The 15,295-nt window shown below is 36.1% G+C and overlaps 1 protein-coding gene across 1 annotated transcript in view; it reads left to right on the forward strand.

The window, feature by feature from the left end:
- Positions 1 to 815: 815 nt before the first annotated feature.
- The window catches only part of LOC125230070 (protein real-time), a 127,101-nt gene continuing 112,621 nt past the window's right edge, over positions 816 to 15,295 (forward strand). The window contains exon 1 of the mRNA XM_048135073.1: positions 816 to 1,061. Coding sequence (XP_047991030.1) covers positions 999 to 1,061 — 63 coding nt within the window. The 5' untranslated portion in view covers positions 816 to 998. The remainder of the gene's footprint in view (positions 1,062 to 15,295) is intronic.

Genomic DNA, 15,295 nt, shown 5'->3' on the forward strand with positions numbered 1-15,295 from the left:
CTTAGTGGACGCCACGCGCCAGGCCTAAAGCTAGGAACATACTACGCGGACTTCCGTCTTAAATCAACCGCGACCGCGACCGATCGTGTGCACGGTCACCAAAACATCCAGCGAGCCAGATTTCGATCGGACGTACATGCGCTCAAGGCCACGTCCACGTCCGTCGACATCCCCGTCCGCGGTCGATTTACGACGGACGTCCGCGTAGTATGTTCCTAGCTTAAAACTACAAGAGTTTCAGGGCTAGTCTCGCTGAGTCGAATCTCAATAATTCACCTATACCAATCCCCAGAGAGCTAACGGGCTGAACAAGAATAATGGTGATGGTGTAAAATAGTACTTCCTTAACTTTAAGACTTCATGGGATGAGGCTGACCGCACCGCACCAAAGTAACTTAAGATATATATGTTCTCGCTCTCACTTATGGGCAATTTGTGCAGTGCCTAGTGGTAAAGATAGTCTGGTTAGCTCCGAATCCCCTTAACTTTCCAACAGAGATAAGAACCTTGTTTAGCCTAGCAAAACTGAGTAGAAATGAAACAGCAAACTCTTAGTGTTCGTTTATCTGAGACAACAGTAGTGTGCACATTAAGTGAAAATAAAAATATCGAGTGATGACGATTATTGGCAAAACTTTAAGTACTCAATAGGTATTAAAAACAAAGCTCAAATATTTGTACGGGCAACACTAAAGATTGGATGTCAAATTGTCAATTTCTCAACTGCGGCTATTTTCACTGCGGTACACTTCAAATCAAATTGTTTCGATAGAATTTTCAAGTTCATGAAACCCGACCAGCCATTCTTGTTTCGGTCTCGAGTTCGTCGCGTCCGCTGCGCTTGACGCTCGTTTATTTTGTTATGCGATGTCGGGAGTGAAAGGAGTTCTGTAACGCACGAGTGTTTTCATAAATCGTACTGTTTACAGCATGATTGTGTAAACTGGACTCGACTAATGTATGTTATTTGTTGAACGAATTATCAAGAAAACGTAAACATGGTGCAGGAATTCGTGTCTCCCGTGAGGGTTCACAAGTTCCCGTTCGAAATGGTGATGGCTGTAAGTAGTCTTGATCTATTGTAACTATATGTATCTTATAATATACTTCAATTGTTAACACAGAATACACGACTTGTGTATTTAAATAACAAAGCAAATGTTCATAGAGTTATCTACTTGAGAATCTTATAACAGGTAGAACATTGTTGTAGCATAGATGAGTCTATTTTCTTATTTGAAATCCTTGAAACCATTAGTTAAACCTTAAGTATTATGTTAGTTGGAATATATGAAAGGAAATAAGTACACAAAATGCAGGAAACCGTGTTGTTTTGACACATCATCTTTTATCATAATCAATTAATCATATACACAAACAAATTGTTGTTAAACAGAGCTGTAATTATATTACTGAAGTTCTAGGGTCTATTTGGTATGAGAAAATAAATCTAGCTAAAGGTTGCATATTGAATAAATGACACGGCTATAGTAAGTAAATACAAATATTCACTAAGCTACAAGTATTTTATCATAACACAGGAAACCTGTTTTATAGGCAGTAAATTGTATAAAAAGTTGTAACACACAAATTATATGCAAATCAAGCCTGTACGGCAAGTTAAAGGCAGTGAAGTAGATAGTTTTAATCAGATGCCCTTGACCACATTCTTTACCTTTATAATTTACAAACCAGTAATTTGAGAATTTGTACAAATACTGAATTGAGATCTTTCAAGCCCAGAAATAGTTATCTTATCAAGTAGGTATTAACAGTAGGGGTGGCTATCCCTTTACACAGAGCTGATACAATCATGAGGTTGTTGAGGTTGGTTGTTTTTTAAAATGCTATAATATAAACAGAAAAAAAATGTCAGTATTATCGCAAATATAATTTTAATTTTTGAAATTACTGGTAAATTATGTATTTTTTATTTTGAACTGTGATTTATTTATTTTAATTGTACTGTTATTTTAATTGGACCATATGTTGTCTGCAATAAACGGATTATTATTTCCTTTATTTATCTATTAGCGGGTTGTTAGCATATAATTGTCAATTTTAACATATGTCATTAAAATTCAAAATTTATTCAGCAAACCTCAATTTCTTCGGTTGGAAAACGGATAAGCAAAATAAATGCTTACAATACTTAACCCTTTAACGGACAAGTCTCAAAATATTCATGAATTCAAGCCTGATCGCCATACTGGATTGCTAAAGTTTCTGTGTAAGACGAAAATACGAAAAATGAATCTTGCAGGGTCTTTCGAGACTAGTGCCATATAAAAGGTTAAAGAAACACATTTATAAACTGTAGCCATTTAATAGAGTTAAGTTTTTAAAATTAAATGGCCTCAGTCCATTGGTGGGACTATTTTGCCAGTATCAAGGTGATATAATAAGCTAATTGTTATTGATTTTGGTATGGTAAGTACGACAGTGTACAGTAGTTGGCACTTGTAGCTATATTTTACAAGGGCACGTGGACTATCGGCCATTGACGACAAAAAAGTGGCTTAACGCTTTTCGAGATTAACTCTTCATCAGCTTCTCACTATAACATTAGTTTACTGCATAATAATCTATCGTTATTACACTTTAAACAACATTAATGAGCAAAAGAAGGAGAAATTATTCACGACATGATACCGCTAAGATGGCTTTCTAACCAGAAGTCCCATTTAATAGAGGATTGACCCTTTAACAGTCAGGACTCAAAAAAATCGTGATTTCAAACCTCATTGCCATCCTGTAGTCCTAAAAATTCTGTACAGGAAATAAATACAAAAATATATACTTTTTTTGAGACCAGTGCCCTATAAAGGGTTTAACAGTTTTTGCAAACCCTTATTTATTTAATCCGAGAGTGGTGCTAAAACTTGAGTTACCTGGTTTCATATGCTTTGCCCTCCCCTTTATGGGATACAGGCGTGATTCTATGTATGTATGTACAACCAGTAGTTTAATATGTGTTAATTAACAAGACAATAAGAGTCGCAGTCAATGATCTCTTTAAAGTATTCATCATTGTTTCAGCAAAGGACAACTATTTAAAGATCTCGGAATTATGCCAATGAAACAATAAGTATGCGGCTTGTATTTCCATAATTATGACAGTGTTATCTTTACATCATCATTGTTGATACCAATAGTTTTTCACTGTCAACTTTATACCATCGGACTGTCAGCCAGTCACCATACCAACTAATATGTATTCTGTGACCATACAACACATATTATATAAGTAACATGATTAAGCTGTGTACAAATAGACATGACAGAAAGAAAATATGCAGGAAAACACTTCATAAAATATTACAGTTTAATTGCATGACATAATATAGTGAGAAAGACAAAACAATACATCATTATGAAATTGATAACTTTATTACTGTATAATGTTATTATAGGTATGTAATGTACAGAATGCTACATTTTATTTTATGTATTTATAACTTTTTGTTTTCATATTTGTGATAAAATATGTCTGGGTTTCATAAACCAGGGGGCGGGGTTCAATGGCCTGCTTCCGTAAGCATAATGGTAGGCATTAAAACATGAGTGTTGTTTTTGTTGTGTTAATAAGATAACATGAGTGTTTTAATGCCTAATTATGTATAGTCGCACACATAACTTTATCTACATCCATGTATGTATGGGCGCGGGTTTATCGTCCCATAGAAAATTTGAATTTCGCGCGTTTTTATACTCTCATAATTTGCTTGACCGTCTACTTACCCAAATTCATTCAGGCATGTTAGGTACTGCACTTATATTTACATACTCACATGAAATTCGACACGCGTATTGAGAATCTGTTATAGACCGACATGTCGGAAAACTGTGCAATTCTGACAATAATAATTAAATAACCTTTTTTGCGTCGATAAATGTATATAATTTAATGTATGATAGGAAACTTGAACTAACTTGCGATATTGTCACGTCTGCTTTTGTTGCATTTTTTACTCTTTGGTTTCAACGAAACATGGCCGCCGCAACATGGCGCTTCGACATGAGTTTATATTGATACATGTTTGTACAGTACCTCACTACACATGACGGCATTATTTAGACGAAATATTTTCATTGCGATACGTCAATCTACCACAGCCGTTCGGCACAGACTAAGCGCGTTTGTGCTGATCAGCTCTAAGTGTTGTTACACAAAATCAAGTTGAGGTGCCCTCTCTAGTTAACATAATTACTCAAAGGGTTCGAAAGGATAATTATCAACGATAGTTATCTTATCGTGATAATAAAAGGAGGATAATTATCGATTGATAATAACAAACAAAACGGAGGATCTTAGTTGGCTTAAATGCCAGTTGGCAAAAAATATTATTCCTTTTTTCGTATGAAAAAATGTAACAAGTAAATTTCCTATACACGTGATAATTATCGGATGATTATCACGAAGCGTAATTATCGTGATAATTTCGAACCCTGTCATAAACAGAACCTAACTAGCTAACTAGATTTCAACACTTCAGATCTTAAAAGAATTTAACTAAAAATGCCTTGTATGTGATGGAGTCTTTTAACAAAGGAGATTCCATTTTATAATTTCCATAATTATATTATTCTATTCGTGCATTACATTCTTTAAATACCTATTATAAAACAATAGATAGACTACACAAGTATACAGTAATGGGGTAATTCCATGTAACAGAGTAATGTAAGTGACCAATTATTTGCATGTTTTTTTATTCATGGTGCTAATTTAAATATATCTAAGGATTAAAAGTAGGCTTATCTAGAGATAAATTAAGATTTCAATTTGCATCATAAATAAAAAAAACATGCAATGAAGTGGTCACTTACATTACAGTTACGTGGAATTGCCCAAATTTGAACCAACTTTAGAACCATTATTAACGTACATTTGCAAAAAACCTGCTTAATATTCAGTACATCGAATTGCAATAATTTCACTTGAAAGTCGGCATCCTTGGTCCAAGCAAGCATGCTATATTAGGCCAAGTCACGTGTTACCACAGTTAAACAAGTAGTTTATCTACACGTAAGAAAACATTGACTTTTTTCAATGACATTCCATGCGTCTTTTCCTGACACTATAATTATGTTGTCAGAACACAATTATCATCATTATTCGCTGATCGCAGTCATACAAAATTACGACCCCTGGCAGTAAATGGGGGATGGGTGAGTGAAGGTATTGGTTAGGTATAGTTAGATCTCTATCGTCCGCCATCTCATCATTCATTTGCGTTTAGTTTCACACACAGCGCATATACCCTTTCCTTGGTTTTCCTTCCTTGCTAATTCCCATTGCATTTATTCATAATTCGTATACGATGCAAATGAATAACACGATTAAACCTCCACCACACATGAGCTTTTTGAGAGCGCGGCGTGAGCGGGACGGGACGCAGGCGCTGGCGGCACGCTCCCTAAAACGCTCATGTGTGGCGGAGGCTTTATAAATAATAAAATAAAATAAAAATAAAATAAAAATCGTTTATTTTCAGACAATTACAGTCCATAGTTATAGTCGCCACGTCGAAATTTGGACAATTTCTGCGAACGTAGCATGTTACAAATGTTTGTGATACAGATACACTACTTTATACGAGTACACTTCTTTATTTATATTGATTGCAACTTTACCTACTGTTGTATCAGCATATCCTTTTATATTCAAATTTAGAAATGCTGCATTTTAAAAATACATCCTCGGCTCTCGTGTCGCATAAATGTGACAGTGGCCTTTTCTCTAACCTTTCTACCGATGATATGTCAACACAACAGGTACTGAGAGCAAAAAAGTAGGTCGCTAATATGTCGCAATTTTCTAAACGACACACGTTATTATCATACGGGTTTCCATAAAAAAGGAATCGCCCTAATATAATGTAATTACGACATTTCCTAAACGGGGTTTTCTCCGACATCCTAAGAGCGGTTTCGCACTGCGTCCGATCCGAATCCAATCCGAAGCCGTGAAAAACAGATTGGTCATGACCGTAGAACTTAAACAAAGGATACTATAGACTAGACAGCCAAATAATAATACCACTACCGAACGAGATGGTCACATACAAATTATAATAAGAGTGACAGAGAGCAAAATGTTATTTTTTGTCTTTGTCATAGATTCACTTTTCCGCCGTTGCCACAAACGAGTTTGTGGCAAACAATAAGGACGTGGCTTGTCAAGCTTATTATCCGCCCAAATTACGTAGGTTGTTTATGGTAAACTGTCAGCCATTTTTAAAGTGATTCTTAAATTCGCTCCATTATTCTATATCTGTCCCTTACGGGTGTACGCTTGCGTCAAGTCTATAGTATCCTTCGTCTGAGCCGTAGAACTATTTGTATGGCAATATACGCACTAGATCCGAAGATTGATGGAAATAAATCGGATGCAGAGCGTAAAGTACTATAATAGAGCGCGTATATCAAAACATTTCGGATCCTGTTGGACCTGTTGGCTACAGCAAAACGTTCCCTAATAGTAATAGTACTAATTAGTTTGACACTCGCCAAGTCCTACAGCAATTCTGACACACTAGACCCAGGCCTGAAAAAATCTCTAAGGTGATAGGGGAAGTCCTGAATCCTAAGGTTCTAAGTCCTAAACAACAGACGTAGATACAGGGTGTCCCATAAAGGACACGTCAAATTGAAACTAAACACTGGGCACTCTAAGAGGAACCAAACTATAGCCTAACGAAAAATCTAAAATCTCAATGAAGATTCAATACGGCTGTATAAGTGTATATTGTATGCAGAAAATTTCGGACCTCTCACGGTAAATTACCTCTGCTGCAGACGGTACCCACCAACAGGCAGCCACTACCAGCGAAGGTAAACCAAAGTCGAATTCACGTAGATTTGTAAACATGAATGTGATGTGACGAAACCTGCGCGTGACCATGGCCGTGCGAGGTGTTTTGCTACTACTATAACATATGAATATGTAATTGTAACTTAAAATATTTGTACCGTCAATTATTTTGAGCAACTTTTGTACACCCATATTTTTTCCCGACTATCATTAATTCATATTTTTTTATTACATCTTCTATGTGGTCATTTACGTTTAAAAAAAAGGCGAGAAATGCGAAAAAAAGTGACAACCAATCAACTAAACCAACACATTATCCCCCTTATAAATGTTCACTAAAGTTATCAAGCCGATAAAGTTTGTTTGTCCCATTCCGACTTAAATGCATGACCTTGACAAATATTTATTCAAATTTGAATTTTGACATGCTGTCAATAGAGTCAAAAATAGATGACGCATATATACATCACTGCATTTAAGGGTTAAAGTTTCATGCCTAAAGCTTCATAATTTATCCTTGTGCTCCGTACTTATTATTTTATAATTATATTATCTAATTCAAATTATTCAACTCAATTGCACGATTATTATAAACATAATCAGGTTTCTAATCCCTTGACCCTATTGGCGAACAATAATCCATAGACAATCGTCTGGATTGCGCAGCGGAACCTAACCCGGCTAAATGAACCATAAACCAACGACAATTTCACTGCCCGTAAACGGCGTGGAAATCGTCAGCCGTCACTCGAGTCGCAGTCAAGATATTTCAAAATTGGGACAGTATTTTGACTACTGATGTGACGTAGAAAATTTAACTTATTGATAAGTAGAAACGTCTGCAATCGATGCCAGCACTAGGCTTAGATTACATTTAAAAGTGGGAATTTTCTACCTGGGGTCACTCGGGTGAGACTTGAGACAAAACTTCTTGTCCAAGCATTTTTTTATTTTAAAATAAATATAAGTCATGTACAAATTTCGAAAATTATGGTCTTAATTTTGAAAATGTTGACATTTTGGTATAGTTAAAGTTTTTGACAAGAAATTGGCAAGAACATTTCTATGATATTGATTATGCTGCTACATACCTTAAGTTATGCGCTTATAGTGCAAAAGAATATATAAAAGGCGTATTTTGCTAGAAACAAAAATATTTGTCTGAATCTGCAAGATAATAAAAAATGTTATTAAATCCAAAATAATTTGATGTGACAGTTCGACATAGTTTTTCGTCAGTCAAACACCACAAGTTTCTAAAACAAATAATGTTTTATAGTTCCCTTTACAGAAGACACGCAAAAACCAGCGATTAATCGTCTGTTATTACATGACTGTTCCCAAATTGAGTATAATGGCAGGACGAGCCATGCATAAACCTGCCTATCTTCGCACGGTAGGACCGGTCGTTCAAGCCTCACTCAACCGGTCTCAGTCATTCACTAACCATTCACTCACAAGAACGGAACCAGGGTAACCTGACCCAGCAATGTGTTACACCTAGATACAATACTGTAGAATGGTTAAACTGGACTTACACTTATGTAAATATTGTCGGTTGGATTTACATTACAGCTGTTGATACGATGTGGCGGGGCACGTGATATAACTTGTTAGTAAACATGCACGTATAACGTGTTCGCACGGATAGTACTGACCCTATTAAATACTATTATGAGTCAACAATATTGCGAATTTTGCACATACATATAAAATCTTATTTTTGTATGGAGTTCCAAATTTCTTTGTCCAAACTCTAAATATATTTGACGACCGCTCTGGTCTAGTCGGTAGTGACCCATCCTGCATCCTGCTAAGGGCATTTATTTGTGTGATGAGCACAGATATTTGTTCCTGAGTCATGGATGTTTTCTACAATGTACATATAAGTATTTGTTTTGTATATTATGTATATTGTTGTTTGAGTACCCACAACACAAGCCTTCTTGAGCTTGAGCCGCACGGGTTCAGTCAATCGGTGTAAGAAAGAATGCCTTATAATTTTTATTTATTCACTTTTCAAAAAATTCCACAAACATCTGTGTCCAAGTCTGATGGAAGATAGCGCAGGATCGAGATAACAAGCGTGCTCTCGTGTCGGAGGCCAAGGCTAATATTGCGAAGCTGCGTCATGAAATGAAGTTACTTTGTTTCTTTGCACACGAATTACGTTTAAAAGCTTTGTTACGGTGCAGGCGTAAGACCGAAAGGCAAACATTACAAGTCGTATTTGGTTTAGGCCCATGACTACATATTCCCAATCCTACAGATTCTCTAATCTACAGAGTCCCAATTTAACAGATAACCAATTATACAGATTCCCAATTCAACAGATAACAAATTACACAGGTTCCCAATTTAAGAGACAACCAATTATACAGATTCCCAATTCAACAGATAACAAATTACACAGAATTTAAGAGACTTATACAGATATAATACGGATTCCCAATTTAACAGATAACCAATTACACAGGTTCCCAATTCTACAAATTCTTTATTCCACAGTTTCTTATCTCTACAGTTTCCCAATTATACAAATTCCTAAATGCACAGATTTTTTAGTTTATTTATTATCTATTATAAAACAGAGCCGCTTTCTTTGTAGTCAGATGAAAAACTTTGGTTAAATTTTTAAACTCTACAGATTAGCATCCTTCAAAATGACAGCCAGTAATTGTATTCATCTAAAGAAATAGTTTTTATCTAATTTGATACAACATACTCAAATAACATATCATATTTTTATGGTGCTATTATAATATTTAATAATATTGTATAAATATATGTATTAGAGTAAAATTGAAAATAGTATACATATTTTCAAATATGGCCGTACTAATAGTTATAATCTGTAGAATTGGGAATCTGTAGGACTGGAAATCTGTTGGACTGGGAATCTGTAGAATTGGGAGTTTGAGGAAATGGGAGTCTGTATAATCACGAATATGTTGAATTGAAATTTTGTAGAATACCAATTATGTACAATTGTGAATGTGTAGAATCAAGATTCTGTAAAATTTAAATTATGTAAAATTGGGAATCTGTAGAATTGTGAATATGTAGAATCAAGATTCTGTAAAATTTAAATTATGTAGAATTGGGAGTCTGTAGAGATAGAAATCTGTAATACAAATCTGTAGAACTGGGCCTAAACCGTCGTATTGTCTTGAAGATTTTACGTATGGATTTTCTAACAAGTTTCTTTTAAATAAAAGTAACCATGGAGGTTTTAACTCGTTTTGTACTCCATATACAAGTTACCCGTGTGTAAAATATGCCTACCATATCATCATATTACGATCACGGCGACGACTGTGCAAGAACCTGGGTAAGAAAGCGTCGTACGTACAAATAAGGCCGTCGCAACGCGAATCGTGAATTCGTGACCTCAAATTGCGACTGGCCTGATAAGGAAGTCGGCTGTTCAGAAGAAATAAATGTTTAAATCATTTTTTTGCTGCGATATACGTGTCGGCGGTACGGGACATGAAATAAGGAATTAAAGTCTCATGTATTTAATTTAATGATGATAATGGTACAGCGATTACCATTGTGACGCATCCTCTCTTATTTTGGACATTGTATCGATGTCAATAAAGCTACATTATTTTATACAAAGAGTTGAATCTTCTATGAAGTCCCGTGCAACTTCCACTACTTTTGGTACAAAATCCGATTTCGCCTCGACAGGTTTGGGGATTCCCATAAGCAAAAATGACCTGTACCGTACCGTAGTAAATCAAATGTTTGTGAGAAACTTTACAGCCTCGTTCGCTGTTTTAATGATGGAAGAATGGAATTCGGTGTTTACGTCTTGCATTGCAGCACCGTTACGTTGGAGTCTATTTACTGGACTTACTAATTATAACTTGTTGAATCTCAGTACTGTAACGTACACACGTGAACTGATAATTGGTATACCTTACTGTTAAAGATATAGCAGTAAGCTCTAAAGAGAGAGCCTTAACATATCATATCTCATCACCGCTACGAAATGTTCATACTTCATCTAATCTCAAGTGCAAAAATGTTAAAATATGTTTATATCAACACGATGCAAAAACCAGAATTGGTAAAACTAAAAGAGAAAACACAAGTACGAGTATGTTTGAAATTCTAAGGGCCGGTTGCATCAAACCGTCCGTCACCGTTAAAGCGTTCGTTAAATTTTATTGTATGGGAAGTTCCATACACATCTGCCGCGTGACGATGATGTGTCTGTCAAATGCGGTTGATGCAACTGGCCTTTAATCTTACTTTATTCTGTCCGTTAGTTAAAGCGTCGGTAGGTACATAATAAATAGCTAAAGTTTTTACGCTGCGGTTGTACCCAGCAATATTTCTAGCCTAAGGGTCTTTACAACCAAGCTTCACTAACAAGGCTTTGCCTCGCAAAGTCGTTGACCCATACGTCCAAATTTGTGAAATCCCGAAATAAAACCTTTACGAAAATGTTACCCTTAAAAGGCAAGCTATAAAGTTCAGAATAAAACAAAATAGAGGGAGGTAATAGGTCTTTATGAAGCGGACGGAGGCAATCGGTCATGGCAAGAGAAAAATACACGCTTCCTACCAATTCTATCAACAACTGTATCTAAAAATGAACCTTGAGTGGTTTTTAATACATTGGAAATTTCAATGCAGCTCTCTCAATCGCCAAATTGATTAGAATACCGACACAAAGACAACGCTATCGAACATCCGTTTGGAAATGGCGGTGCTATTTCGAAAGTTCTAAATCCTGTTTGGATTATGCAGAAATTTAATGGTCAATAAATAACTAAACGCTATAAAAAGTAGTTTTGATATTTGAACCTGGTTGGAACAAGAGAGTGTTTATTCAAAAGTTTTACATTGAGGTATCTTTTTACTATTATTATCATCAAAACATAGCTAAATCTCCCTGTTGTTCACCTCTGTAATAAAATTTATTGTAATGTGTGTGTTCCTATGTACATTTCTAAGGTTGTGCAATAAAGTGAATTTGTATTGTTAGTTACGTGAAATTACACCAGCGATATGCTTAAAGATCATGCATGAAATATTTAACAAATTGTTTGTTTTAAGAGATCTGATTCATACTGATCTGAGGCGATACAGTCAGTGACTTAAAGATGTAAAAAAAACAGTTGTCTTGCTTTGTCTGAGGCTGAAAAAAACCTGGAATTCCCATCTCTCACGGCCGAGTGGCCGACGTTCGTAAATTTGTAATCCTAGCTGCAAAATGTACTGTTTTGAATGTTCTTACTGTGATTTTGACTGGTGGAACGTATAAGGATTTCCAGCATAAAAAGTATAGCCAGTGCCAGCAATGTCAGTGTCGGAGAACTGTTGCTGCTGCCTTTTAACCTTTAGATTAAAACTATTGTGATAAACCCACACGCATTTCCGCAAAAACACAGAAAACACTGATATTAAACAAACGTACCAAATACATTGATACATTTTGATGCCCAAAAAACCAAAAGGGTTTGAGGAGTGCATGGCTTTTAAGATCGATGTACGCTCTTTTATTGAATAATTGAAAAAATCTTCTCCTTTCCTTTACTGTAATTACACGTCTTCCTATAATGTTTTGTGTTAATGTAAACGTAATGTTTACATTCATACGAAAATATGCCTGGGCAATGTTTTCAATCTTATCTGTTTGCTCTACACCTGTAATGTTCGCCTTATTTTCATTTCCATTTAGTACATTCCTTTGCTTCGTATAATTTGTTTAGCTATTAGTCGTCTGGATAGTTGTATTGTATTGAATGGCTGGCTGCAGTATTGAGGAGACCTATTGTGTCCCAGTTTTTATTTAATTAGCCCGCTATATCGGCTCACTGCTGGGCAAAGGACTCCCCCTTCGATATCCACGACCCGTTACAGGGCTTCTTCGGAAGGGTTTCCACGGAAGACCAGCGTCGAGATCCTTAAGTGGTATCTTGACATTAAGCTGAGTGGAGACCCTTTCAGTGACGCTTAACAATAAATTTGTCGTACTGCTATGTAATTCCTAAATTTAAGCGTTTTCTGAATAAATTTCTTCTTTTTTCTTTTCCTGCTACTGTAAACTGTCCCACTACCTGGCAAAAGCCTCCCCTTTTCTCCCCCTCGTCCCAGTTTTGAGTCTAATCAAGTCTGAAAAAGGATTCCAAGTTGTTCCGCCATCGCTGACGTCTGTCGGATCGGAGATAGTTGTCAATGCCAATTGTCACCTGACCGAGAATTTCTAACTTTATTAGACACGGGTCTAATCAAGTTTAGAATTAACTTATTAAAATTAATTTTAGAGTCTTTAATTATTAATATCTAGACGGAGTGTTGCAAAAAGTTTTAGGTGTAGTTAAAAATTCTTCAGTAAACTTATATTGACCGGGATATAGACCGTGATTACCTTTTTGATTTTTGTCGAGCTCCCGATATTTCGACGCAGTTGTATGAATCATGATCACGGAAAACTGACGAAAGCGGGTGGAAGTTAAAGTTGCATAGACAGCGCGCGATCTACCCTCCTTCGCTCGCGTCGGCTGCGTTCACTTTCAGCGTTACCACTGGTCGCATTCACAATATATTCATATCCCGGTCAATATAAGTCTAATGAAAATAACCGTGAATCATTCAAAACTCTTATTCTTCAGTAAAGTTAGACTTGTTGACGAATCACTGATTTAAACTCCCATTTTTACTTTAACGGGACTTAATCGCGTATAATTAAGCTTTTAAATTGCCTATGACGTTTCGAGTAAGTACGGCAATGTGGACACGGAGCTAGGACTTCAGTACGAGTATATACTATTACTGTAATTTAAACTTAAAGTAAATAATAAAGTGTGACAGAAGTATTCAGGATAGAGTAAAGTGACATTTCTGGGCGTGCTAGTATTTAATAAAATACTGCTCCCAATATTTTAGCTGTGGTAAAGAAAAATTGTAAAGTTTTAAACTGACGGGTTGAGGTCGAGGTGACCCGTCGCGAAAAATAAAAACGGAACATTTAAAAGCTTCAGAGACTGAAACTGCGTCATTTCGCTGGTTTTATTATACGCTGTCTGTTTGTACGTATGTTTCATGTATAATGGCCGGACATGGTCCGTTGTAATTGTGGCTGAACTCGTTTCGAGGGAAATGGTTGGTTTTATATGAAAAATAGGATCTTTTTGCTTAGTATATTTGTGTAGGAAATGTTTCTTTTCGGTTAAACATTGTGAAAAAGAGGACATTTTCTGTAATGTCCGACCATTCAAGCCCATGTTTGACCTTAGTGGGGGGCGTAGCAGAGTAGTGTTATTCAGAACTGCACAGTTTCGGACACCCTTTGACCTGCTAATTCTGTCAATAGCCGCTGTTTCTTTTACCTCGGTCTACTACTCTACTCATAGTAGGTACTGACCAGCAAACGTCTGTGTGTAGGAGTTCGTGTACTATCTTTAAAATAGTTTAGTCATTAAGGCCACATACTAACATAGCATAATTAAAATCAAAATGTTACTAACAATAGCTATACCTAAGTTAATTAAAATATGTAAAAAGAGTGTCTCTTTTCGCCAACAACTGCTGTGCAGTTTGGCGAAGATTTAAATCGTAATTTGTGTTATGTGTTTTCTGTAATAAAATAATAATTAAAAAAAAATACTGCCCACTTTTGGCGTATGCCATCACAGTATGGGCTTCCAGCCTTCCATACAAGAAGATGGTATAAATTACAGATTACGAAATTCTTTCTTCCAAAAAATACACATGAAATAAAGAATAGGTAGTACATAGTCACCTCTGTACCTGTTTGTTTTAAAGCCCGATTGTGTTGCGCCGGGCGAGCGCCGTCTATCAATTGATTCTTGCAAAGTGCATAATCTTACCTCTGTTTTCTTTTGACAAACTCAGAACACCGTTCTGCTAGATCTATTGCCGCATGGTATTAAAGGCAGGTGGCATATGGCATCACAACATGGGGTACGTTACAAGAAGTGTATTCTAAGAACTAATTAAATTGTATTGGAACACTTGGAGGCCTTGTTCACTTTTTCTTTCTATATGATATTTATTTACCCTCTTATTCATAAACGTACTCTAAAGTTATCAAGCCGATAAAGTTCGTTTGTCCTTTTCTCACACCAATACGTCGGAAAGGGACAAACGAACTTTATCGGCTTGATAACTTTAGAGTACGTTTATGAATAAGGGGGTTAATGTTTAAGTAGTATATTCTTGTAAGTAGTCAACTCTAATTATCTACATGCTGCCCCCTTACGGTAATCTCAGCGAGATTGCTCGTAGTGCTAGTAGAACCGGACGCGCGCTATCTATCAATTGCGCGTGCGTGGGAATGTGACTGCGCCTGCGCTGCACGTGCTACTCGTGGCTGCGCCTGCGCGGTGCCGTGCGCGCTTATGGGAAAATGTGACAATTTTACTATTTAATAAAAAAATATGAAAAAAAAATCTTACTCAATTTTTCTAGCCATGAAAAATAAGGACTGTGCTTGTTTTA

The sequence above is a fragment of the Leguminivora glycinivorella genome, chromosome 10 (assembly GCF_023078275.1).
Source record: "Leguminivora glycinivorella isolate SPB_JAAS2020 chromosome 10, LegGlyc_1.1, whole genome shotgun sequence".
NCBI classification, from domain to species: Eukaryota; Metazoa; Arthropoda; class Insecta; order Lepidoptera; family Tortricidae; genus Leguminivora; species Leguminivora glycinivorella.